The 27,534-nt window shown below is 37.3% G+C and overlaps 3 protein-coding genes across 4 annotated transcripts; 1 reads left to right on the top strand and 2 right to left on the bottom strand.

Annotated features, from left to right (window-relative positions):
* Window positions 1-11,582: 11,582 nt before the first annotated feature.
* Window positions 11,583-15,045, top strand: LOC114537495 (putative ankyrin repeat protein RF_0381). The gene is made up of 2 exons (XM_028558535.1): window positions 11,583-12,931; window positions 13,205-15,045. Exons 1-2 carry the CDS (start codon window positions 11,656-11,658, stop codon window positions 15,043-15,045), a joined length of 3,117 nt encoding a protein of 1,038 aa, XP_028414336.1. The 5' UTR covers window positions 11,583-11,655.
* A 4,418-nt stretch (window positions 15,046-19,463) lies between these two features.
* LOC114537488 (glyoxal reductase-like) lies at window positions 19,464-22,054 on the bottom strand. Of its 2 annotated transcripts, XM_028558524.1 has the most exons (6): window positions 21,705-22,054; window positions 21,285-21,416; window positions 21,053-21,160; window positions 20,189-20,407; window positions 19,922-20,069; window positions 19,464-19,641 (listed from the first exon to the last, which is right to left on the bottom strand). In XM_028558524.1, exons 1-6 carry the CDS (start codon window positions 21,887-21,889, stop codon window positions 19,558-19,560), a joined length of 876 nt encoding a protein of 291 aa, XP_028414325.1. In that variant the 5' UTR covers window positions 21,890-22,054; the 3' UTR covers window positions 19,464-19,557. The 2 variants fall into 2 exon arrangements, with proteins under 2 accessions (XP_028414325.1, XP_028414326.1); XM_028558525.1 differs by lacking the exon at window positions 21,285-21,416.
* A 2,160-nt stretch (window positions 22,055-24,214) lies between these two features.
* On the bottom strand, window positions 24,215-27,428 carry LOC114537490 (uncharacterized oxidoreductase MSMEG_2408/MSMEI_2347-like). Its single transcript, XM_028558528.1, has 6 exons — window positions 27,115-27,428; window positions 26,653-26,784; window positions 26,164-26,271; window positions 25,551-25,769; window positions 25,285-25,432; window positions 24,215-24,735 (listed from the first exon to the last, which is right to left on the bottom strand). Exons 1-6 carry the CDS (start codon window positions 27,306-27,308, stop codon window positions 24,652-24,654), a joined length of 885 nt encoding a protein of 294 aa, XP_028414329.1. The 5' UTR covers window positions 27,309-27,428; the 3' UTR covers window positions 24,215-24,651.
* Window positions 27,429-27,534: the final 106 nt, after the last annotated feature.

The raw sequence follows: 27,534 nt of genomic DNA, 5'->3' as shown, positions 1-27,534 counted from the left end.
TACCGTATTTGTCCGACACCCAACCCCAAAACGGTGATCCGGTCACCATTCCGACAGAGATCGAGAGTGTCAATACGCCAGCCATGATTGAAGACATATCCCAGTCTGATTTTAGACTCGGAAGTATCACGGATAAAATGGAAGCTCCAAGCGCGCCTGCCGTATGTTGAACGCAAATTAAGAGGAAAACTTTCCAATGAAAAAATCTCAATCCTGTTTCATCCAGAAATTCGTCGATTGAACGAGATTTGAGAAAATCAACATTCATGTATGTCGTTTCTTTGTCATCATCTGAGATTCCCTTGTATTTTGTATGAACACCATTGTTGTTGCTTCGACTTGCCTTCGACTTTTTAGAATTCGCTGTGAAAATCCATTTTAAAAACCATTTTAATTTGACCCATACTTCCATTTTCAATCCTTGCTTGATTTCACTTAGAACTGCTTGTATTTTATATTTTTGCTGGAATAAATTACTCTCATTACCGCGAGAACACAAATATGTGCGGAATGTTAGCGATGATACACGCTTGACCTGTGACGGTTGACTGTGAAGGCGTATTTGCATACACTAAATTGTCATGTTAATTATCACAACTGTTGATCCATATATTCACTGGATGTATAGTAATCAAAAATGAGGCTAGAATTAATAGATTTCCGAAGACACGTGCAATTTACAATCGATTAATAATTATTTATTATATGACATGCGTCACTTGTGGTGAAATTAACCTTCTGTCAACCATTACGAGATTGAAATCTCAAATGCAATCCGTAACTCATACTAATCTTTATTAACATAACATGCTCGGTTTTTACAGTGAAATATCGGACGTCGATCGTGCAAGCCTCGCCTCACCAGTGAGCTCCACGTATATCTGGAGTAAGAACTTAAGACTTCCGTGAGACCAAAAAGTGAAGCCAAAGATGGCGGATATATTGGGGCGCTATACAGGGTGTCCCAAAAAAAACGAAAACTATTGAAATCACTCATTGTTAAAATTTGAATGCCGTGTGCACGAATTTTAGCCCATGGGGATTTAATGCAACTCAGTAAAATGCTAAATGCTTTGTGTTGCTACAGAAAGGGGACATGTGGAAGGTCATGGTGATTGAGATGCACATTTAAATATTGTTAATAAATATCATTTTTGCGTACGAGCAAATTTTACTGCATCATATGCATGCATAAAAATGCTTATGGCAAACATTTACACACTTGTGGGTCCCAACAGAGTGCTTAGGCATTCAAACTTTGACAATTACATTGTTATGGGTGATTTCAATAGTTTTCGTTTTTTTTGGGACACCCTGTAGTACGTCAGTTTCAGTCCTCCTATGTGCGCGGTCAACTAAATTCGTATTTTTGAACTTTATTTTTTCTTATTTTTGAGTAAAAAATGAGGGGAATTTCAATGAAAGGTCTAATACAAATGCTTTGTATTGAGATTTTTTTATATTTCAATTAAATTAACAGGGAAATAAGCGATATCTTACACGGAAAGCTAAGGAGTGACGAATTGTTTATGTTTTCGGCTTTTCGCAAATCACAACATTTACTCACAGAATATGCTTCCCAAAAAACATAAATAAAACTTTACTTCGGCGCCAGCGACGGAGTTGAAAATTCAACTCGGTTTTGTTTCGTTTTTTGTTTTTCTTTGTTTTTTTTTTATTTTTCGTCGTCGCAAGTCTGTAATGGCGCGAAATATACTAGTATTTGAAACGTGTATGTGACCGTATTTATCCAGTCTTATCTCCTAAGAGTTGTGGTGCGCAGCTTTAGCTAAATTTCCGATGCGCGATTCGATTTCGCTCGCATGATACGGCAATTTTTCCAAGAGGATCAAATAAACCGTTCTTTTCATGCTGTTCGATGAAGTTTAGATTGATTGAGGTAAGAATATATTTAATACATGTAAATTCTGGTCCTATTTTAATAATATCGCTGCTATTTCGCCGTTTAACAAGATGATGTGGTCGTGTTTGGGCGCGTTGACACGTCGTAGTTTGTACAGGATTGAAGATTTAATATAACTATATAAGCGCAAATTCCAAAGGCAAAGTGTAAGACAAAGCGAATGTGTCATGCGGTTTATTTACATTTTTGAACAATTGAACTTGTATACTTTTTAAAGTACGATGTGCTTCTGAATTTCGCGATCGAACATTTAGGCTCGCAAGGCATCTAAATGCGAATATGAACTGTATTGTTTATGTTCAGAAGCTTTATATTGAAGACTGGCGCGTGCGCCGGAGTTTACTCAAGAACAGGCGTCTTGTCTCAGATTTAGATCAGATCCAAGTAAAAAATTAATAGGAAGAAAATTATGCTGAAAAACGTACGAGTTTGAAATAATACTAATACTATGATTATGAAATTTATAAACAAGAGTCATAACGCACGTACAAAAGACACCTTAAAAAGAGCCCTATGCTAGAAAAGCTGGCCAAAAAGTAAAAGACAACTAGTGTTAAAGCGTTTCGAAACCAAAAACGAAACAAGAAACTCAAAACATAAGGTGAAAATAATATATGAAAATAACCCAAAATTAAACTAATCTTAAATGCGTAGTAGTGTGATACTCAAAAGCTTTTTGAGACGATCAAAAGGTTTACAAGTTATCCTGTTAGCGCTAACCCAGCATGGTGGCGCCTCCTGAATATGCGCCTCCTGAATATGCGCCCCCCACCCCTCTGTACAGGTGTCTCCGTAAGTTAAAAAACGATTAGGTCACACCGAACGGTGCAAATTAATAGTGTCCCGGAGCAGTCACGACAGGACTACATCTCACATTGCAGCAAAGATTGCAAGAGCAAAATGAGCCCTACGGGCAAGTCAACACTATAACAGATATCCTTGTCGAGTATAAAGAGTCTTAGAGCAAAATATTTAAATTTAAGCACAATTTATTATTCTTCTTTGAAGAAGAATAGTTATCAAGATTTGTAGTTATCGTCCAATCCCAAGCAGGAGAAATCGAGCGAACATGAGAATTTTCTTCTCGGTGGAGCTATTTTCTTTTCCTGTTCCGGGGAGTAGATTACCCCCCCCATATACGGATGAAAGGGATGCCGCCAATGACGTCACAATGGGTGTGCATGGGGATGCCACATGAACATTATGTGGGGACACATGATAGTTTCGCGTGAACATCATGGATGATTCATTTTGCGTTTAATGACGTCATACTAAATGTACACGGGAGTTTCACGTGTGCATTATGCGTTTGATGTGTGTAGTGTTTATAGGGTATGATATAGGAATCAAGATCAGATTTTAGTATGGATTATTTATTATTTCGATTTTTTGAAAAATCATGGTACAGTTCGATTTGTTTGTGAAATAATTTTTATTAATATAATTTAGGTACTCTACGACTATTAAATAGATAGTGATTTAGGATACGATGAACTATTGTTCTAAAGTCACTTAAACTTACGGTTCGTTGTATTTTGATGAAATGTGCAATCATCAATAAGTAAAAATTAATGTTTGAGGGAAATAAGAACGAGTTTAGTAGAAACATCTGATCACGTCTCAGCATGCAGTCGGTGACTTCTATCCACCAATTATTATCATAGGTCCTACACGACGTTTCAGGGGTGTGCACGTTTATGTACTCGAGTGGTGTTTTGACATCCATATAGTGGCCGTATTTCTTGTGTCGTATAGGTGGTTTGTTTGAGTAAACGCGGAACACTTTATCTTCGCTTCCAAAGTTATGATCGCGTTTTGTACAGAATCCAACTTTTAGACTTGAAGATGAGAGACATTTTGTCAACAGTATCTTTAGATCAATTTCATCATCTATCAGAGACTCAGTCACCCACATTAGCTTTTCAGTTATTTGTTTTTCAGTGTCAAAGTCATTCTGAGTCTTCGATAACGTTAGGAGTACAGTTTTAACGACGAGATCTTTTAGAGTCTGCACACGCTCCATCGCCAAGGGTTATGTACAACTGAACATTTTATTAAGTGACTGTTGATATTGTACAACATCACATGCATAATGATACATTAACATATCATGTGAGCATTGTATACAGGATTTGAATAATTAAACAATGTATACGTATAAAGATAAATAAACAATGTACACATGTGGATAATGAAACAATGTATACACGTAGACAACGCGTGTTGTCTACGTTGACATTTTGCGCGGGCATTGTATTATTTGTGTACCCATACAGGATACATGTGGATAATCAAACAATGTGTATACGTAGACGACGCTGATGTGGTGTATACGTTGACATTTTGCGTGAGGATGAGTCGGGTACAGTTTTATGCGATGAGCAGATGAGCGCACGCTCATAACTGCTCATGAGCACATGCTCATCTGCTCATAGAACTACATTATACTGTTCGGTAACAAGACACTCTCAGGGCAGGTTTTTGTTGATAAAATGATAATTAATGTATGACCTAGCATGGGGAATAAGAAAATTTCAGACATGGATGATTTTAACATTTATTTGTCTTGCAATTGTCTGACAATTAGTTACATGCAGCAATAAAAAATAATTACTTCTAAATCGTTATCGCTTTTTTCCCGTTTGCCATGGTTTCCTTAAGAGAGGTTTAGTAAACCATTTGGCTAAGTTTAAATTCTAATCTTCATCATCATTATCGTCATCATCATCACTGCTTTTATTTTCTTTCACATCTTCAATCTCGTGTTTGTTTAAAAGTCTTTTAATGAGGAACTTTCTCTTATCAACTGCAGCTTCTATTGCTTCTTCTGGGTCAAAATCATCATTTTGAATAAACGCATCTTTTGTGTGCATTATTTTCTTATGTACTGGATCTTTCTTCATTTGTCTCATCCACAAAAGGCGCTCTAAGTAGATATTTTCTAATTCTTTCTGGAGTCTAGGCATAACATTGACGTAAGCTTTCTCTTTAGCTGTATGCTCATCGAAGCCAATGCTTATAAGACTTTCTTCCATTTCCTCAAAAGCTGTGTTACTTCTTTGTTTTGCTTCCTCTATTAACGGTATCCAGGGGTCCATTTCTTCCTCAGATTCTGAGTCAGACATCGTCGAACTTCCAGACTGATGAGTTGAAGTGGTCGAGACATCATCTTGGAGATCTCTTTCTTGACTGTCCGAGTCTGTTTGAGACATGTTTTCTTGTTCTCGTAGTGGACAGTATTCCTGTTCGTGTCTGCGCTGATTGTAACCGCGGCTAAAGTATCTTCCGCAAAATTGACAGCTCATTCCCTTACCACTGGAGGTGTGGGAATGCCTTGTTATCGAACAGTAATGCAGCTTTATGAGCAAATGAGCATGTGCTCATGAGCAGTTATGAGCTCATTCTCGCATTCTTAACTATAGGAGTTTGGGCCTAAAAAATCTCAGCTCATTCTCGCATTCTTAACTATAGGAGTTTGGGCCTAAAAAATCTCAATGAACGGGGACAGTTTTATGCGATGAGCAGATGAGCACATGCTCATAACTGCGATGAGCAGATGAACACATGCTCATAACTGCTCATGAGCACATGCTCATTTGCTCATAAAGCTGCATTACTGTTCGATAACAAGGCATTCCCACACCTCCAGTGGTAAGGGAATGAGCTGTCAATTTTGCGGAAGATACTTTAGCCGCGGTTACAATCAGCGCAGACACGAACAGGAATACTGTCCACTACGAGAACAAGAAAACATGTCTCAAACAGACTCGGACAGTCAAGAAAGAGATCTCCAAGATGATGTCTCGACCACTTCAACTCATCAGTCTGGAAGTTCGACGATGTCTGACTCAGAATCTGAGGAAGAAATGGACCCCTGGATACCGTTAATAGAGGAAGCAAAACAAAGAAGTAACACAGCTTTTGAGGAAATGGAAGAAAGTCTTATAAGCATTGGCTTCGATGAGCATACAGCTAAAGAGAAAGCTTACGTCAATGTTATGCCTAGACTCCAGAAAGAATTAGAAAATATCTACTTAGAGCGCCTTTTGTGGATGAGACAAATGAAGAAAGATCCAGTACATAAGAAAATAATGCACACAAAAGATGCGTTTATTCAAAATGATGATTTTGACCCAGAAGAAGCAATAGAAGCTGCAGTTGATAGAGAAAGTTCCTCATTAAAAGACTTTTAAACAAACACGAGATTGAAGATGTGAAAGAAAATAAAAGCAGTGATGATGATGACGATAATGATGATGAAGATTAGAATTTAAACTTAGCCAAATGGTTTACTAAACCTCTCTTAAGGAAACCATGGCAAACGGGAAAAAAGCGATAACGATTTAGAAGTAATTATTTTTTATTGCTGCATGTAACTAATTGTCAGACAATTGCAAGACAAATAAATGTTAAAATCATCCATGTCTGAAATTTTCTTATTCCCCATGCTAGGTCATACATTAATTATCATTTTATCAACAAAAACCTGCCCTGAGAGTGTCTTGTTACCGAACAGTATAATGTAGTTCTATGAGCAGATGAGCATGTGCTCATGAGCAGTTATGAGCGTGCGCTCATCTGCTCATCGCATAAAACTGTACCCGACTCATCCTCACGCAAAATGTCAACGTATACACCACATCAGCGTCGTCTACGTATACACATTGTTTGATTATCCACATGTATCCTGTATGGGTACACAAATAATACAATGCCCGCGCAAAATGTCAACGTAGACAACACGCGTTGTCTACGTGTATACATTGTTTCATTATCCACATGTGTACATTGTTTATTTATCTTTATACGTATACATTGTTTAATTATTCAAATCCTGTATACAATGCTCACATGATATGTTAATGTATCATTATGCATGTGATGTTGTACAATATCAACAGTCACTTAATAAAATGTTCAGTTGTACATAACCCTTGGCGATGGAGCGTGTGCAGACTCTAAAAGATCTCGTCGTTAAAACTGTACTCCTAACGTTATCGAAGACTCAGAATGACTTTGACACTGAAAAACAAATAACTGAAAAGCTAATGTGGGTGACTGAGTCTCTGATAGATGATGAAATTGATCTAAAGATACTGTTGACAAAATGTCTCTCATCTTCAAGTCTAAAAGTTGGATTCTGTACAAAACGCGATCATAACTTTGGAAGCGAAGATAAAGTGTTCCGCGTTTACTCAAACAAACCACCTATACGACACAAGAAATACGGCCACTATATGGATGTCAAAACACCACTCGAGTACATAAACGTGCACACCCCTGAAACGTCGTGTAGGACCTATGATAATAATTGGTGGATAGAAGTCACCGACTGCATGCTGAGACGTGATCAGATGTTTCTACTAAACTCGTTCTTATTTCCCTCAAACATTAATTTTTACTTATTGATGATTGCACATTTCATCAAAATACAACGAACCGTAAGTTTAAGTGACTTTAGAACAATAGTTCATCGTATCCTAAATCACTATCTATTTAATAGTCGTAGAGTACCTAAATTATATTAATAAAAATTATTTCACAAACAAATCGAACTGTACCATGATTTTTCAAAAAATCGAAATAATAAATAATCCATACTAAAATCTGATCTTGATTCCTATATCATACCCTATAAACACTACACACATCAAACGCATAATGCACACGTGAAACTCCCGTGTACATTTAGTATGACGTCATTAAACGCAAAATGAATCATCCATGATGTTCACGCGAAACTATCATGTGTCCCCACATAATGTTCATGTGGCATCCCCATGCACACCCATTGTGACGTCATTGGCGGCATCCCTTTCATCCGTATATGGGGGGGTAATCTACTACTCCGGGGTGATAAACGTTACCATTACCGTAGATGATCGATTAAGCGCCGCTACTCGAATAAGCGCCGCTGTCGAATAAGCGCCGCACCTCAATAAAAAAATTTAACAAGCGGCACTGTTGAATAAGCGCCGCGGCGCCTATTTAGGAAGATATAAATAAACGCTAAAAAATGTAGAAATAAACGATTCTTTATTTAAACGCGTTAATCCTAACATTTAAACTATTGAGCACGACGGACAGTATTGAAACTTTAAAGTTTTATTGTCGAATATCTCTTCTTACAACCGGGCTCATATGACAGTTCTGATATATAGTTTAAAATTTTCCTTCTTCCTAATTAACTCCGTGTCTAACACTTGCGCATGTCGTCGATTCGCCGTATATGCTATGAACTTAGCGTGAATCACCAGCCCAACTTCGCTCTTTTTTTTCTGTAACCTCTACCAAAAGTTTATTCGATTCATCGGCCTTCAGAAAATAATCTATTTGCTCACTTTGAAATAAGCGCCGCTGTCGAATAAGCGCCGCTGTCAAATAAGCTGTCTTCAAATCAATATTTGCAATAAGTGCCGCGGCGTTATGTTTAATTGCAACCAGTTAATTATAATATTTAAGTATTCTGGTCAAAGTAGCTAAATAATGGTGGGAAACTTCATCGTCCCTGAGGTTTTTTTCTGTTCCTGGTAAGTTGTTTTGAGTGGGCATTACAGTAATGCTAGAAGATGATTGGTTCATAACAATGACGATACTCGACCTCCTTAGTTGTCGACGAAACGAAGATTACAAAGATCTTTATTTCAAATATTTGTGAGCTTATTTTCGAATGGTGTATCGTCGATGTTGTAGTTCATATTTAAACCACCAAAGGAAGGAAATTAACAAATGTTTTTTCCTCATCGTAGTAATTCGCTCCAATCAGAACCATGAAGCGACTAGAAATCATTCGCTGATCGAGTAGCAGATTTTTGCGAGGTATTGTGCTTCTTGGTATGTTTAATTATTTTGATTCACACAGGCGGGAGTGACAGAATGCCACATTACGTAGATTTTTATCATGCAGTGACTTTAGAATTACCAACATTAGAGGCCAATACGATGTCTGGAATACAACCCAAGGCAGAAGAATCCAATAATCGTCAAGCGTGCTACTAATACCTAAAAATCCTAAGGTCGGCAACTTTGTGACGAATATTCAATGATATATTAATACATTCCTATCAAACTTCGCTTCAAACTAAAATATAACCTTAAAATACTGCAAAATAACAAAATATATGAAGTTGGATATATATCTAAGTTCTCACGTAGTTTTTAGATGAAAATACGTAAATATGTTGATTAAAAACTGTGTTTTGAAAAAAATTATCGGAATTTATTTTGTGGAGAGGAGGGATCCAATTTGCTTCACATACGCCATTATCGGAATATTTTCAGCAAATTTCGCTATCTTTAAAATAGGGGGACCGGGGAACTGGGAACAGGGGAACCAAGGAACCAAGGAACCAAGGAACGGGAGAACCGGGGATCTTGGGGAGCAGGGGAATGCAGGAACGTGGGAGGCAAGGACTGGGGAAGGGGGGAATGGGGGGACTTGGGAGCGGAAGAACTGGAAACAGAGGCACCGAGGAATTCCCCCGCTTCTCGTCCCTGGTTCCTTCGTTCTCCTGTGCCCCCGTTGCCCTGTTCCTAGTCGGTTCCCCAGTTCCTTAGTTCCCTATTTTAAAGATAGCTGCCAACTCAATGAAGAAACACGTCCTTCGTAATTTGCCGTTGATATTCGAATAATGACACATGTCAAAAAAATTAGATCCTGCTAGGAGGAGCTATCTTTAAAAGCGGAAATGAGACTCATTTTGAATTAAACCGAATTAAACTTCTTTGTTTTTAAAGAGTATTGGCAATGAAAATTTAGTTTACTTTATTTGAAAGAACACCTTAAACCACATAGCTATCTAAGAGTAGTTTTATATGGTAAAGGAGGTCCACTACAAAAAAATCATGATTTATTTTGTTCTAAAAATTCCAAGGGATGCAAACTTAAATGTATCCCTGAGCGATCCTGAATATTTTTTCTCCAAAAAATATACAAAGAACGCGAGAATTAATCAAAAAGTTTTATTAATTAGGGTTTTTCTCCAAGCAAGCAAAACGGCTTGATTGACTTATTCTATGGTCACATTGTTCTACACAGTTTTGTATTGTTCTCTATAATTTATGAATATATGCAAAACATTTTCGTCGCTTTATTATCAAACTAACTTGATAAATTTTGATGGTTAACTTTAGAGACAATGAACCTAAAAGTTTTGCATTCCGTTCAGTCTAAATAAAATAGCGACTGTTTACTTTAGATAGATCTTAGAAGTTTCATGTTTCCAGCCGGCAAAACGTTTAATACTGGACAAGTTTTATTTATTCGAAGTTCAGCTCCGAGACAAAGATATTTACAAGGAAATAAAACCAATTCCGTCGTTGTTCTAGCTTTAAAACCTAGTTAGTTATCGTGTTTACAAAATTCGTCCATTTCCCACCATTGGGCATGTCTGGTCTTGGTAACTATGGTGATTTAAGATTCATAGAAGTATTTTTTCATTCTGAGCAACTTGACTTGCAATATTGCATGAACAGATTTTTATATTTCTCAAAATTAAAGAAAAAATTTTTTGTAGTGCACCACCTTAATCACGCTTGTGGCGTTATCAAAATCACACTTGAGCGAAATCCTAGATGGCGACCAGTTCATCGATTTCGGTTAAGATCGAGGTATTTCAAAAGCTAGGCAATGATTTTTAGCAATTATAATTCAACTATAAAGATATTATTAGATATGCATTATGCAGCATACTACATAAAAATGCATGCCACATTAAAAAACGGGGGAGGAGCAATAGAGGAAAAATAATTGCATCACAGATATAACTCAAGAAGTCATTATAGTTTGTAAAGTTTAACTGATATATTATATGTGTATGTATAATATAGAATGCGCCGTAACCTTTCAAATGAAAAAAAAACGTAGAGGAGTTCTACGCCTGTAGTACAATAACGAAATCCTTTTACATCGCCAAAAGCTATCTCGAGCCAGGCGTAAAAATTTTAAATAAAGCATCCCGGACAGGCCAAACTTTTTACTGATCATTGTCAGAACTTGTGCATGCGTGTCAGAACTTGCGCATTGACCGAGCGTGAAGTCCGTGTGAAATATCAAATCGAACAAGCGAGGTCAACAATCAGTTTATTATTTGCATGAGGTGGATGAGACATCCGGGATACTGGTCCCGATACGAAATATACGGACTACGGTCCGGATATGGGTTTTACGGACCGCTCGTTAACAAATCAGAATAGAGCATTTTTAAAAGCCATGCATATAATAATGATACAATATAACAATCGACCTTGCTTGTTCGATCTGTACTGTGAAATATCAGACCGAGGATTTTTGCATGAGTCTCTCCCCTTCGTCCCTCGGTCCATACTAAAGAGCCTCGGTCTGATATTTCACTGTACAGATTTCACGCTCGGTCAATAATCAGTTATTACAAACTAGATCTAATTTTGCTTTTTAATTAAGGGTGCGCAGTAAAGAGTGTGGCTTTGCACGAAATCACAATTGTTTAACAGCGTAGACGTTCTACTCAAAAATGGCAGCTTTTGCAAGTGATGATGTTATTACACCCCAGGTCAAGAAGAGTGACATAAATTCAGGTTTTGATGAACCAAATAGCCCGAATACTGACGAGTGGACTGTGCTGCGCGACGCTGTTACTGAAGACGCGCTAGACGTCGTAAAATATCTTGTTGAAACAGGCGCTGATGTAAATGGAAAAAATGTTGATGAGAGGACAGTTCTGCACGATGCTGTCACAGAAAGTACCCTTGAGATGGTTAGATATCTTGTAGAAAACGGCGCTGATGTGAATACCAAGTTTACAGACGGGTGGACAGTGCTGCACTCAGCTGTTAATAAAGATAGGCTAGAAATTGTGAAACATCTTGTTGAAAACGGCGCTGATGTAAACGGAAAGGATACTTACGGTTGGACAGTGCTTCACAGTGCAGTTACTAATGGGTCGTTAGAAATGATAAGATATCTCATTAAAAACGGCGCAGATGTAAATGGTAAGGAAAATAGCGGGTGGACAGTGCTCTACTACGCTGTCACTGAAGGTTCGCCTGAAATTGCAAAACATCTCGTTGAAAACGGCGCTGATGTCAATGGGAAGAGTATTGATGAGACTACAGTGCTTCACGATGCTGTTTTGGAAAGTACACTGGAAATGGCAAAATATCTTGTTGAAAAGGGCGCAGATGTAAATAGCCAGAATGCTCGCGGGTGGACAGTGCTACACAGCGCTGTTACTAAAGGTACGCTAGAGATGCTTAAATATCTTGTTGAAAAGGGAGCTGATGTGAATGGCAAGATGACTAATGGTTGGACAGTGCTGCACTCTGCTGTTGCTCAAGGTTCTCTGGAAATAGTAAAATATCTTATTGAAGAAGGTGCCGATTTTAATGGAAAGGATTCTGACGGGTGTACAGTGCTGCACATTGCGGTCACCAAAGCTACGCTTGAAATCGTAAAATATCTTGTTGAAAAAGGCGCTAGTGTAAATCAAAAGGATACTGACGGGTGGACAGTGCTGCACAGTGCTTGTAGTAAAGGTACGCTAGAAATAGTGGAATACCTTGTCAGAAGAGGGGCTGATGTAAATGGCAAAAATTCTAATGGTTCGACAGTGCTCCAGATTGCTTGTACAAAAAGTACTCAAGAAATAGTGAAATATATTGTTGAAAAGAGCGCGGATGTAAATGGTAAGAAAGATAACAGTGGGGGAGTGCCGCACAATGCTAGCACTGGAAATACGCTGGAAATGGTAAAATTCCTTATAGAAAATGGCGCTGATGTAAATGGCAATAATACTACCGGCTGGACAGTGCTGCACACTGCTGTTGCAAAAGGTTCCCTAGAAATTGTGGAATATCTCGTTGAAAAAGGCGCTGATGTAAATGGAAAGAATGCTAACGGCTGCACAGTACTACACTGTGCTGTTTCTGAATGTACACTTGGAACGGTGAAATATCTTGTTGAAAAAGGCGCTGATGCAAATGGAAACGATAATGACAGGTCGTCCGTACTGCACTGTGCTGTTACTGAAGGTACACTAGAAATGGTGAAATATTTGGTTGAAAAAGGCGCTGATGTAAATGGTAATAAAACTAACTGTTGGACTATACTGCACGCTGCTGTTACGAATGGTAAGCTGGAAATGGTGAAATATCTTGTTGAAAACAGGGCCGATGTAAATAGTAAAAATGCATACGGGTGGACAGTGTTGCACTTCGCTGTTACTAGAGGTACGCTAGAAATGGTAAAGTATCTTGTTGAAAACGGCGCTGATGTAAATGGCGAAAGCATTAACGGTTTGAAAGTGCTGAACGCCGCTGTTTCAGAGGGTACCCAAGAAATCGTAAAATATCTCGTTGAAAAAAAAGCTGAAGTGAATGGAAAGAAGACTGCCGGTTGGACAGTGCTTCACAATGCTGTTACGAATAGTACGCTAGATATGGTAGAATATCTTGTTCAAAACGGCGCTGATGTAAATGGAGAGAAAACTGACGGGAGTACAGTGCTTCAAAGTGCTGTTACTAAAGGCACGCTGGAAATAGTAAAATACCTCGTGGAAAAAGGTGCTGATGTTAATGGTAAGAAGACTAATGGTTGGACAGTGCTTCACAATGCTGTTACGAATTGTATGCCAGAAATGGCGAAATATCTCGTTGAAAACGGCGCTGATGTAAATGGAACGAATGCGCACGGTTGGACAGTGCTTCATCATGCTGTTACGAATGGTACGCTGGAAATGGTGAAATATCTCCTTGAAAACGGCGCTAATGTAAATGGAAAGAGTGTTTACGGTTGGACAGCGCTGCACGCTGCTGTTACTAAAGGTACGCTGGAAATAGTAAAATGTCTTGTGGGAAAAGGTGGCGATGTAAATGCAAAGGATACTAGCAGGTGGACAGCGCTGCACTTTGCTGTTGCTGAAGGTACGCTAGAAATGGTGAAATACCTCGTTGAAAAGAAAGCCGATGTGAATGGTAAGATTACTAACGGGTGGACAGTGCTGCACGTCGCTGTTACTTCAGGTACGCTGGAGATGGTAAAATATCTTGTTGAAAAAGGTGCTGATGTTAATGGCGAGGATACTAACGGATTAACAGTTTTACATTATGCTGTTACTAAAGGTAGTCTAGAAATGGTAAAATATCTCGTTGAAAACGGCGCTGGTGTAAATTGCAGTAAGAGTGATGGGTGGACAGTGTTACACGTCGCTGTTACGAATGGTTCGCTAGAAATGGTAAAATATCTCGTTGAAAACCACGCTCGAGTTAATGCTAAAGATAATAACGGGTTGACAGTCCTGCACTATGCTGTTACTAACGGTACGTTAGAAATGGTGAGATATCTTGTTGAAAACGGCGCTGATACCAATGGCAAGGTTAGTGACGGGTGGACAGTACTACACTCTGCCATTACTCAATGTATGCTAGACATGGAAAAACATCCAGTTGAAAGAGGTGCTTATATCAATACTAAGGATACTGGCGGTTGGACAGTGCTGCAAGGTGTTATCACTTTTGGTAGTCTAGCATTTATAAAAAATCTTTTCGAACAAAGCGCTCAGCTATATGGAAAGAAGGCTAACGGCTGGACAGTGTTGCACTCTGCTGTTACTAAAGGTACGCTAGAACTGGTGAAATATCTCGTTGAAAAGGGCGCTAATGTGAATGGCACGATGACTGACGGTTGGACAGTGCTGCACAGTGCTGTGTCTGAAGGTAGGCTGGAGATAGCAAAATATCTTGTAGAAATGGGTGCTGGTGTAAATGGAAAAAGAACTGATGGATGGTTAGTATTCCACGCTGCTATCGATGCTCGCAGACTGGAAATTGTCATGTATTTACTTGAACAAGGTGCTGTTATAACTCCGAAAAGTAATATCGGTGTTCATGCTCTTGTCTTGGACGTCCTGAAGATGGCTCTGGCAAACAATTCCGTCGTTTTGTTCAATCGCTTATGGGAAAAGAACAACGCTTTGTGGAGAGCTGGAACATTTCTTTTTGAAGAAAGGCAAATAAGTCTTCTTGAATGGAGTATTCACCTTGGTCATGACGAAATTGCAACTATCCTCAAAAAGTCCGTAAAACATCGCGAGCAAATTCAAATGTTAAAAGCAAGGAATTGTAACCAGTTAGACAAGGTAATATAGTTAGGAGATATTTCAGAAATCGGCATGTGTCTAGCTTTATATAATATTTAAGTTTCGCTCTGTTCTTTAAGACTCATGCAAGTATACGTCGAGAGCGTCTGATTGGTTGTTTTGAAGTTGATCTGATATGAGTGGTAGTTGTGGGATGCGTTGTCATGGTTGGCTGCATTTCGTTTTCAGGATGGTCGCTGTGGAATGATTAGATTGTTGTGTATCAGATGCGGGTGGATTAAGGTTCAAGTTATTGTTAGTTATATTAACGTGATTATTGATAGAGTCCTTACGTTTTATCTATAAAGTTGCACGTTGACTGCAGCAATGTCGATATGTCTGTTAATAGTATTGTCTGTACTAAACAATTACGTTAATATAACTAATAACAACTCATACCTTGATCCACCCGCATCTGATACACAACAATCTAATATATAATAATTCAACAGCGACCATCCCTGGCATGCAGTCAACGCATCCCCTAGCTACTACTCATATCAAATCAACCTCAAAACACCCAAACAGACGCTCTTAACGTGAAGAAGACTCGAAGTAGCGATAAAAAATATATAAATATATATATATATATATATATATATATATATATATATATATATATATATATATATATATATATATATATATATATATATATATATATATGTATATATTTATATATATTTTTATTATAAGTGTATGGAGATCAACCTCAAAAAAAAAAATATATATATATTTTTATATATATTTATATATATTTTTAATATCAGAGATATCGCATGGCCCGATAGATACAAGTTGTAACAGAAGTTCTCAAAGCAGCGAATTACTGTAATGTATGTTTATTGGGCAATCCAATGCTGCAATGACTTGAGATTTCGATGTGTTCATTTGTATTTTTTCGGGGACTTTTTCTCCTTTATATAGATTGAAATACCGATACAAGCTTTTGTTGCAAGCAATCAATTCCAAATTGGCGTTGGTGGTTATTCGTGGGTCTATGTTGGTCTCATGAAGGATGGAAGTGAAGTTGCTGTTAAGAGAATTTTGCTACAAAGCGATGATGAAACAATTGAAAATGAAAAGGAAATCATGAATCTTACTAAAACACACAAATCTCCATTCGTAGTCAAATATCGACATTTTTACCGCGACAATACCTTCATGTATCTAATTGTTGATCTTTGCGAGGAAAACTTGAATGAACTTGTTCATGCATGCAGCATTGAACATCTGCGAGAGCATGGTCCACGAATGATTAGGGAAATTCTATCCGGAATTGAATTTCTTCATGGTGAAGGAATATTGCACAGAGATCTAAAACCATCAAACGTCCTGGTTGATATCGAAGGCCGCATGAAATTGGGAGACTTTGGAATAAGCCGTGTTCTAAATAACGACGAAACGACAATTGAAACAGATGCTAAAGGTACTCCCGGATGGATGCCACCCGAGGTAATTGAAGTAATAGACAAAGATGAAAAATGTCCTTTCAAGAAGAAATCAGATGTCCACGTTGCAGGTATGATTGCTTTCTTCATCCTAACTAAAGGTGAGCACCCTTTTGGTTCTCCGTTTGATCGAGATAGAAATATTTTAGACGGCATCTATGTCAACTTGAAAAAACTTGATCAGGGTAGAGCTCAAAAGTTTGTGTCGTGGCTGATTAGTCACAAGATTGATGAGAGACCTTATGCTCACGAAGCACTGGAGGACTATTTCGTTAATGGAGTCTATAATACAATAGAAATACAGCATTTGGACGAATTTGATCAAAGAAAAGTTCGTTATGATAATCCATGCGTTCCGCATGATAATCCGTGTGCATCAACGCTGGTGAACAAACGGATAATCGTTTAAGGCAAACCATTAAAGGCAAAAGATTTGGTTGAAATCATCAGACTACGTTAAAACTCCAAGTTCCTAGTCCCCCAAGGATTGCAGTCGGTGTTCATACCGGTAGCTACATTGGATATTTAAAGAGTGTGTATTAACCGTCATGCTTTACAAATATACTTTGTAACCATATCTTGCCAGTAAATTACTGTTCAAGGCGAGATGCTAGCGATAATCATTCCAAAGCATGACCGTTAACAAAAAATGTTTAAGAATTCTTGTACATTTGTGGCATGGAAACAATCTGATACTAAGCTACTTAGGAGCCGATTACTTGAGGTAAATTGGCCTGGCTAAACGACAAGTTGACTCGCTTTGCCGAGACGAGTTGAAAACTACAATTACATGCGACATGATGGCCGCGGAAAAGGTCTCAAATAGTACACCTGACAATCCTGACAGTCCTGACATGACAGCATAAACAGACCAATCAGCGTATTCCTGAGTCTTATTTCGTGTGCCACTTTGCCGAGACAACTCGTCAAATAGCGATTACATTGGAGATGGAAGCGATGTCTGTTACGCCTTAGCGAGTTGACTCGGCAAGCTACACTGAACCGCGGTCCCAACAAGACGAGACAACTCGCTTCACGTGTAATCGAAATGTAGCTAATAATAATAAGCAAAACGCATAGCTAGGCCCCTTAAAATATATAATTATATGTTATTTACCAGATTACGGAGGTCCGTATAAATTTCTTGACTATTTGTTTACCTCTTTTTTTACCTTTCACTCAAAAGTTGTATTGGCTACAATAGATCTTAAAAGATCTATTGTAGCCAATACAACTTTGGAGTTTGAGCAAACCGCGTCCTGTGCCCACCAGAGCCCTCGAAACATTCCCACTCAATGCTGATTGTTGAATTGAATGGTAAGTTGAGGAAAAGCAAATTCATTGACCATTTGGAGATATGCGAGGCCGGCCAGATTTTGGTCAAAAAAATAAGGGCCCAAAACCACGCCATTACCGCAAAGTGGTAGTAAGCTTTCCACGAGAATTTCTGCGTTCGAAGTTAAATGCCGGTGGTTGTCCCTTCGGTGCACATTCGCGCACATTGTGGGAGTTGACTTTTCCATTCATTGCTAATCCTGCTTCGTCTCCAATAATGATGTTCTTCAAAAAGTTTGGGTTTCGACACCGTTCATTAAACCATTGCGCATAGCGTGGTCGACGTGCCAAGTCGTCTAGTGGCAATAGCTCATGCGATGTTTTTCACGTGTGAAAAAATGCATACACGAATTTTGATTGGACGTACGATATTCTTCGCACGTTAAAAATTGCATGACGTATGACCTTTTGGCGGCAATTTGTTTACATTCAAGAATCAAGATGGCCGAAATATAGGAGTGATCATTCAAAACATAATTCTCAAATTCAAGACATTTTCACATTAAGCAAATTATAAAAACATTCAGAAAGAATATTTAACTTCTATTTAACAAAATTACAAAGAAACTGAAGGGTAATAAATATGTTTTGGCTATTTTTTTTTGGAATTTCAATGCTCCAGATCTTCGGAAATGGCCATTTCAGAGTCTTACTTGCCGCTTTCAAACACAAACTGAAAACGGCACAGTGCGTGTAGTTCTATCTTCTACATTTGAAAAATCATCTCCCAAAATGATTTCCAAACAAAATCACGGTCCGAAAATAATAATGTACAACCACGAATATTCTGCTTAAAGACAACTATGATTTAATAATATTATAGGATATCACGTTCTTATTAGCATTTAATACGCCGGCGAGCATTAACTTTGACTTCATGTTAACGTAGTTTGTATTATTATTTGCTCTCCCATTCTGACATTTTTCATGAAATTTTTTGGGGGGCTAACCCCCCTAGCCCCCTGTTCCGCCGCCCCTGTCTTAAGCCCGGATAAAACGAGGACGCAAGTCCATCGCAAGTTTTTCCTTGTGCTTGCTTGTACTTCGGTTGCATGTCCACTTGCGATGACTTTCGACAACGTTCAGTGAATCCGTTCAAATTTCACCGCAACTGATTTTTAGAACACAAGAACGTTTGAATATGAAGTGTATTTCGAAAGTTAAACTTGCGATGGACTTGCGTCCTCCTTTGATCCGGGCTTTACACCGTCATTTATTCGAATACAAACGCCAGTATAAGTATCGTATATGACTAATCGCATCGTGTAGAAAGTAGGCCTTAACATGAGCAACAGTTATTGAAGATGCGTGTGCTGCCATTTGACCATTTCGAGTTTAAAATTTGACCGCTATGATTTAGATCAGATTGAATTTTGATCGCTATAATTATGCTATAATCAACCAACACACTAATTGCTATTTTCGGATTTATCCCTTATTTTTCATTATTTTGTCGTCATGCAAATGTATAACTATAACTGCGATTTTATAACTTGCAAATGTTTTATAACTTTTCTTCAAAATGGGGCGGGGCGCACCCGGTAATTTCCCGGTATCCCTGTGGGCCCAGTCCACCCCTGCGTAGACCCTGGATCAGATCAGGATACACCACTGCTGTCAATCAAAAGAGAATTTCTCAAATTGTTTTCTTTTCATTTCATTTCATTTACACAGCTTTTCAATCAATAAAATTATTCATTCAGATGAGCTAGCTAGGATTATGGACGTCTTAGGCCTAAGTCGTCCATGATGGGGTCATGTCATGAACATGATAAATAGGGGAAGTTTTGTTCATAGACGTGGCTTGTGGTAGCGAATTCTGAAAGAAAACATGAATATAAGATAACAGAGCGTAAATAGAATTTTAGCATGTCTTTTGCAAGTAATTATATTTGCAAAAGGGACGCAAAGAAAACATTTTTGCAATGCTATTGCCATTCGTTTGCAAAAACAGCCAGGAACAAATTCAACAGTGGAAAACAGGTTTTTAAAATAACTCGATCCCAGGGTAATTGCAAAAATACCTGTAGATCGAGACACGTACCTAAGGCTAAGGATTGTACTAATAAATGAACCGAATGCAGAAAAAGTGAATTTACCAAAAAGGCCATATCTTCCTCACTGATACTCCAGTCAAATACTTGAGCATTTTCAATGATACGCTTTTCATTGGAAGATTTTGGAATAACACTAAAGCCTGATTGTATGGACCAGCGAATGAAAAGCTGTGGTACTGTCTTCTTATACCTGTCAACAAAACAAAGAAAAGATAAATGTATTTTTATGCTCAAGTTTTAGTAATATATTAATAAACAACAATGTGTAGAGTCTGATTATCATGTACTGATCTCCCTGAAATTTCTTACTTTTCTGCCATGGTAATCATATCAGGTTCTTTCAATCTTTTGCCTTTTGTAAGTGGTGAGAATGCCATTACATGTATGTTATGGTCATGACAATATTTCACCAGCTCATCCCTTCTCATGTATGGATGTATTTCTATTTGATTGACAGCAGGTGTTTCTTTTCCAGCTTTGCGCAGGCCTTCCAGCATAGCTATATTGAAGTTTGATACACCAATCGATCTGAAAGATTGATCAGGATTTACTAGTTACACCTAACATTGAAAAGAACACTGCAATATTCAGCAATTAACACTACCTTGGCATAGTTTTTTGTAAGACATAAAACCTTTTGGCTGCTATCAGTCAAAATAGTGATATATACATTCTTGAAGAAATGGGAAGCTATTGCATCCTCATCAAGCCCCAGCCTCATTCCCAGGCTCTTTGAAGTACATTGCAAAGAAAGCACTAAATGCAAAGGTACTTGAGGATGTTGTGAAGAGCCTTGGAATGAAGCTTCTCAAGCCCCCCTCTTTCAGCTTAGCCACAGATATATTAAAAAAGCTGTAGTCAGTGTAGTTAGGCTTTTTACAAGGATAGGGTGATAAAAAGCCCTGACAAATTCTGAGACTTCATATATATTGTAATACCCTATGTTCAGTGGCATAGCCAGAATGATAATTGGGGCCCATATTCATGTTACGCAGGATTAAATCAATTGTCTTTACAGTGTGTTAACAGAAATATATCAATTAATATGGGCCCCCCAATTATCAATGCTGGCTGCACCACTACCTATGTTAACAAATTGCTGAAAAATTCCTTGTGTGAAAATTATTATTTAGGTTAATAATCAAAGCAATGCTATGGCAATTGGAGATATACTTTGCCAAACCCTTCTTCTTTAGGGTTAAGAATGCATCATAAGTTTCTAATAATTGATCACCAACAGGGCGATGCATTAAGTAAAGATCCACATAATCCATATTAAGCCTACAAATAAATTAAATGACAAAAAAGAAGTCCACATAAATATACATCAAATATGTTTCATATCCATTAGCATTAATTTACACTCATAAACATCTGAGCATGACATAATATGTTTACAATGCACCGTTTAAGACTTGAATCAAATGCCTTCAAGCAATAATCATAACCATTTTGATCCAAAAGTTTTGTCACAACATATACATCTTCTCTTTTCACATCTGAGGCTTTTATTCCTCTACCGACCTCCTCCTCATTTCTGTGTGTATGAATATTAGAGCAAGTTAATTTTTATGGGTAATAATGACCTTTTGCAACATATTAAGAATCTAGGATGATCTCAATTGTAAGGTACTATTCTGGGGTTACCTAATACAATAATATGGAGGGGTGATATTACACTTTGTTCTTTAGTTTGGAAAGTGGCAATGGTTAGATTTCCTTCGCTTTTGCAATTGTGAATGAGACGTTCATCTACCCAACTGAATTGTCAGCATAATATAAAGAGTGAAACAAATGTGCAAAAAAACCCCAAAATTTAACGTACTCGTAAACCTCTGCTGTATCGATCATAGGGTATCCATTCTTTAAAGCAACACTAACAGCTTTTTCAGTCCCCCTTACATCATCCTTGGAACATTTGTATACTCCTAGACCTAGCACAGGAATGAAGTTACCATCATTCAGCGGATATGTCGATGAACAGGCAGCAAATTCCCTGATATTTGCCATTTTTCATGCATATCTTGTGGAGGGTTGCACATTCTTAGACCCGGAAATAATCGTCTGCCCCACCCCGAAGAAATATGAATTTAACAACATTAAACATTTTCAAAAAAATTTGCCCCTATTAATATTTTCTTAAAGTATGAGACAGACTTTCAGACCTATTTTAAACAGGCGTTGTTAACAACTTAACATCTCTAAACATTCGCCTGCCCCGCCCCAAAAGATCCATGCGGCATAGGCAGTCTCGTTCCCAGGCGCTTTAAATAAAATAAAATATAGGAGCACTACAGGCTTTCTACATAGATCAGTGGCTAAGCAGAGCGAGCACGCAAGGAATTTTGGGGAGGACGCAGAGAAGGAAGCTCCATTTCTCCGTCGCGTCCTCCCCAAAATTCCTTGCGTGCTCGCTCTGCTTAGCCACTGATCTATCTAAAAAACCTGTAGTGTTAATATAATTTATTTTATTTAAAGCGCCTGGAAACGAGGCTGCGGCACTGGGCCAAATAACATACAAATAAAACAGTGTTCTTTTCAACTAAATGAACTAATATTCGTTGTTCTGTAGTAATTCGTACTCGATTTAACGATAAGACTAATTTGCGATTTGACATTTTCGTATTGCTGTTAGTTTTAGAAGCTATAATAAATTCCGAAAGTATAACTACACGGGTACTTTTTTGGGACACCCTGTATTGCTATTCGTTTTAAAAGCTGTACTAATTTCTTAAGGTGTAAGAACGCTCATAAGAAAAGGTTTGCTTTCAATGACAGAAACCTTTCGGGGGGCGCCCTAGGCCTCTAACATTTTACTGTCCACTAGTATCCAGGCGATCACCAAGAAATTTCTTGTCTACAGTATCGAGCATATGGTAGCAACTAGAGTAAAAAAGCTACTACAATTTTTACGAGAAATGGGGAATGCGAAATATATAAGTGACTTTGTTTTTAAAACAGCGCAGTTAATGCAAATTTCATATCAGGAATACAATTCCATAAATTGGCAGACGATCTCACTGTATAACGTGCCAGGCCTTTAAAAAACAAAAATCAGAAGTAGTAGGTTTTCAGGTACTATATTAGCACCAGAAAAATAGCAGCCTAGGATAAAAGTTGGAAAATAGCTGATTGAAGTAATTGAAATTTGCTGAACCAATGATTGTAACCTACTATAAAATCCTCGGTATTTGGAGAGTCCATAAAATTGACATAAACTTTTTGCGTTCACAGTTTTACTTACGTCGAAGTATACCTAATTTTAGTGTGCAGTGATAAAAGTAGAATGTGCAGTGATAAAATGATAAATTTTCTTAAAACACCTCACCCTGCTGAGATGGATTCGTCAGTAATTTTCCCCCAAAATGCTGGAAATCAAGTCATAGAACTCAAAAATACTGAAAACTTTCTGTGAGAGGTACTGCGGAAGCCCTACAACTCCCCCATCTTTAAATTACCAATTTTCAATTACTACCAATTGTATCATGTCCCGCCCCTCTACTATACTATTGTGATGATATAATAATCTTAAAATTAGCTATGCGTCGAAGTACAAACGGCATTGTAGATGGTCACAACACAGTGGTCTCAGCGAAAAGATTTTTCTTTTAAAAAATCGTTTTATCAGTAGTTCAGGAGACGAAATTACTGTGTGAAGACCTCTTTTTATCCTAATATAACTTTCAACGGGTAAGGTGGGTTAGTAAAACGCGCAAAAACGCATGCATGCAACAAGTTCACAAAATTATACAGGCGACCAAAAATGTCTAAAGTAACATATGTGCATATTTTTCAAATTGAAATGGTAACAGATAAAACCCTAAAATTTAATTAAAAGATACTCAAGAATAATGTCCTACAAGATTTTATCTTTTCTCTATTGTCCTATATGCCATATGGCTAAAATGTCCTACAAGATTGCATATTTACTCTTAGACAGGGCCTTTTTTAACATATATACTGGGGGGGCCAAGGCCCCCCACCCTCCATGTTGCCCCCCCCAGTTCACTATTTTGGCCCCCCAGTGAAAATCCCCTTTTTGAAAGATATTAACAAAAAATGAAGAATATTGAATAATAATTTAGCTCTGCGACAGTGTATTACTATTAGCACTCTTGTATTCTGTAACCCAACCTTTGTCGAATGTAACTCGACGAATGTTATTTGTCGAGACAGTCGAGCACAAAAACGGCTTAAATAGACAAATAGATTCATCAATGATCAATCATTTTTCTGTTGTAATGTACAATATTTCAAATGCATCTTTACCTTTACAAATATACATGGATATTTGAGTGTACAGAGATTATCCAGTTTAAAGAAAATACTCTTCAGACTGGAAAATACACTAAACTGTCAAATATACACTCCATTACTCCCTGTTGATATTGACACACATGTTGTACCTTTGATATTACTTTTGGTAAGACGTAAGTTAACTTTATATTTTTTGTGCGTTTTCCATATTTTTATCTGAGATACAAATACAGTTTTTAGAATAAATTTGAAGGCTAAGAATATAGGAAACGGCGTTTCTTGACTATACTGATTTCAAAAATCTCCCGGTGCCCCCTAGCTTTCGGCCATGATCGACATTCCTGCTTCTTTCCGCTAGTGGGGAAGCCCTTTTTTGCCAATGGCCCACCCACTCGAAATTTCTTAAAAAAGGCCCTGTTACTCTACGTAACTACTGTGAAAACGTCCAAGTCAGTGTTTTAAAGTCTTATCGTAAAGTGCTCGTATTCTAAAGCTAACGTGGTATAAGAGATGAATCAACTCGTCCATGATGGCTTCATGTCATGAGCATGATAAATACATGCTGTTTCATCAAGACACGTGGCTTGTGGTTGAGAATTCTAAAATGAAATGTGAAAAATTAATACATAAACAGGGACGGATCCAGGATATTTCGTACCCTAGGGCGCTATGTAAATATCGATATACTTTAATGCAGATTTCTTAAAACACTCAAAAATACCAGTAATCTGTCTGTATTGAAACATAACACGACCGGTCTGGCCGTTTTTACCATAACACGACCGGTCTGGCCGTTTTTACCGTATAAAGGATTAAGGAAAGCGCACCTTGCTGCATAGTGCAAGATATAGTGCATGTGATGCTTCCATGATGGTTTTGGCCTCCGAAAAAAGTTTAAAAACGTCCATAATTAAGGCGTTTTTCTCATAAAACATCACTACATTTGTTATTTAAACGAAGTGGTATTTAAAAAATTCACCTGTGCCTGTGGGAGTGGAACTATGTAAACGATTTCGTAATCCTAGATCAACTTTATATCAACTAAAAAACTCGCATGGCGATTGCATTTCTTAAAATTAATATTTAATATATAACATTTTCAACCAATTTTTCACTAAAGCATTAAAATGAAACAGAAAGTGTTTTACCAAAATTGCCATATCTTCATCACTGATACTCCAGTCAAATACTTGAGCATTTTCAATGATTCGCTTCTCATTGCAAGATTTTGGAATGACACTAAAGCCTGATTGTATCGACCAACGAATGAATAGCTGTGGAACTGTCTTTTTATACCTTGTTGAAGTTGAAAACGTTAAAAAAAAGAACAGAAAAAGGGTAAAATAATATATAGCATGCTTCTTTAGGGTCAATTAAGTTTGGCTAGTCTAATGAATGCATGTGAATATCTTACTTTTCTGCCATGGTAATCATATCAGGTTCTTTCAATCTTTTGCCTTTTGTTAGTGGTGAGGATGCCATTACATGTATGTTATGGTCATGACAATATTTAACCAGCTCATCCCTTCTCATGTATGGATGTATTTCTATTTGATTGACAGCAGGGGTTTCCTTTCCAGCTTTGCACAGACCTTCCAGCATAGCTATATTGAAGTTTGACACCCCAATGGATCTGAAAGTTTGATGTGTTCATTAACTATATATATAGTTGATATTAAATAAAACATTGCTTATATATTTAACAATTGCTGCATGGTATCCCAGCATTTATTGTGAGACCTAGCTATTAAAGATCATAATCATGCAACTAGCTTCTAGTATGATTGAGATGTACAAGGATAGGAGGCTTGTCCTTATGTACACCCTTTTCTATCTCAACCTAACCACACATTTATGTAGTGCTGTGCCTTTAGGTTTTTTACTAGCCCCAGCTTGTTGGATGAATTCTAGTCTTTTTGCTGGGTGGCATACTTGAGCTAATACTCATAGTAATACCAACATTGACTGCAACATTCCTTCAAACTAGGCCTGAGTTCAGAAAACATGTTATATACTTGGAAACATACTTTGCCAAACCTTTCTCTTTCAGGGTCAGGAATGCATCATAAGTCTCTAATAATTGATCACCATCAGGGCGATGCATTAGGTAGAGATCCACATAATCCATATTTAACCTGCCAATATAAAGACATTGATATCACTTGTATGTAGTAAACACCATTAGTTAATATTTAAGCTAGACCTAGGGCCATGTATATATATATATATATATATATATATATATATATATATATATATATATATATATATAGTAGATGAAATTAAGTCTTAAAATGAATTTATTTAGCGATAGCTAAATAAATTCATTTTAAGACTTAATTTCATCTACTTAATTCGCTCTACTATAACATCTTATAGTATTGAGCACTCTTTTGTCTTTTCGAACAACAAGATTATACTTATATATATATATATATATATATATATATATATATATATATATATATATATTCCTGAACATTATAGTTAGTATATTATATGTATGCATAATATACCGTTTAAGACTTGAATCAAATGCTTTTAAACAGTAATTATAACCATTTTGATCCCAAAGTTTCGTCACAACATAGACATCATCTCTTTTCACATCAGAGTTTTTAATTCCACTACCAACCTCCACCTCATTTCTATGTGTATGAAATATAGAGTGAGTTTGATGGGTACGTATGTATAATAACAATTGAATGATCCTGGCCTTTGCAACAAATTATGGAAGTAAAATAATATGATGCAGAATCAGACAAGGCTTGTGGAATTACTGCTTATATAGTTATACATACTAATAACTATTCATCAGAATAGGGGGGTATTAATAGCTTGCTGCAGCTTGTCATCTTAAAGTGCAGTACCATAATTTCACCAATATTTAAATAAATTGTTGAAAATGGTAATTAGCAGTGATCTTATGCATAGCCATAGCATTATAGTACAAATCAATTATGAAACAATGAACATACTCGTAAGCCTCTGCTGTATCAATCATATAATATCCATGCTTTAGAGCAACACTAACAGCTTTCTCGGTTCCCCCAACATTATTCTTGGAACATGGAGATAGTGGAGATACTCCTAGACCAAACGCAGGAATGAAGTTTCCATCATTGAGTGGATATTTCAATAACGAGTCAAAACCGTTTTTTATATTTGTCATTCCTCATGCCTTGTAATATCTTTCGCGAAATTCCTCTTTGGGACTGGTGAATGCGAAACATTTTATGAAAAAATTTCGCAATTATGGATGTTGCATCATCACTAATTGATTTAGCGCCCCTGAACCTGAACCTCAATAGTTTGGGTGCAAAATGCTACCAGGCATTTTAGGAAAATATAGTCATGCGAAGTTGGCAATTTTGTATACTTTTTTGTAAAACTTATTA

Source organism: Dendronephthya gigantea, unplaced genomic scaffold (assembly GCF_004324835.1).
Source record: "Dendronephthya gigantea isolate DGI-Jeju-01 unplaced genomic scaffold, DenGig_1.0 000158F, whole genome shotgun sequence".
Lineage (NCBI taxonomy): Eukaryota > Metazoa > Cnidaria > Anthozoa > Malacalcyonacea > Nephtheidae > Dendronephthya > Dendronephthya gigantea.
This window is presented reverse-complemented; position numbering and strand designations above follow the sequence as displayed.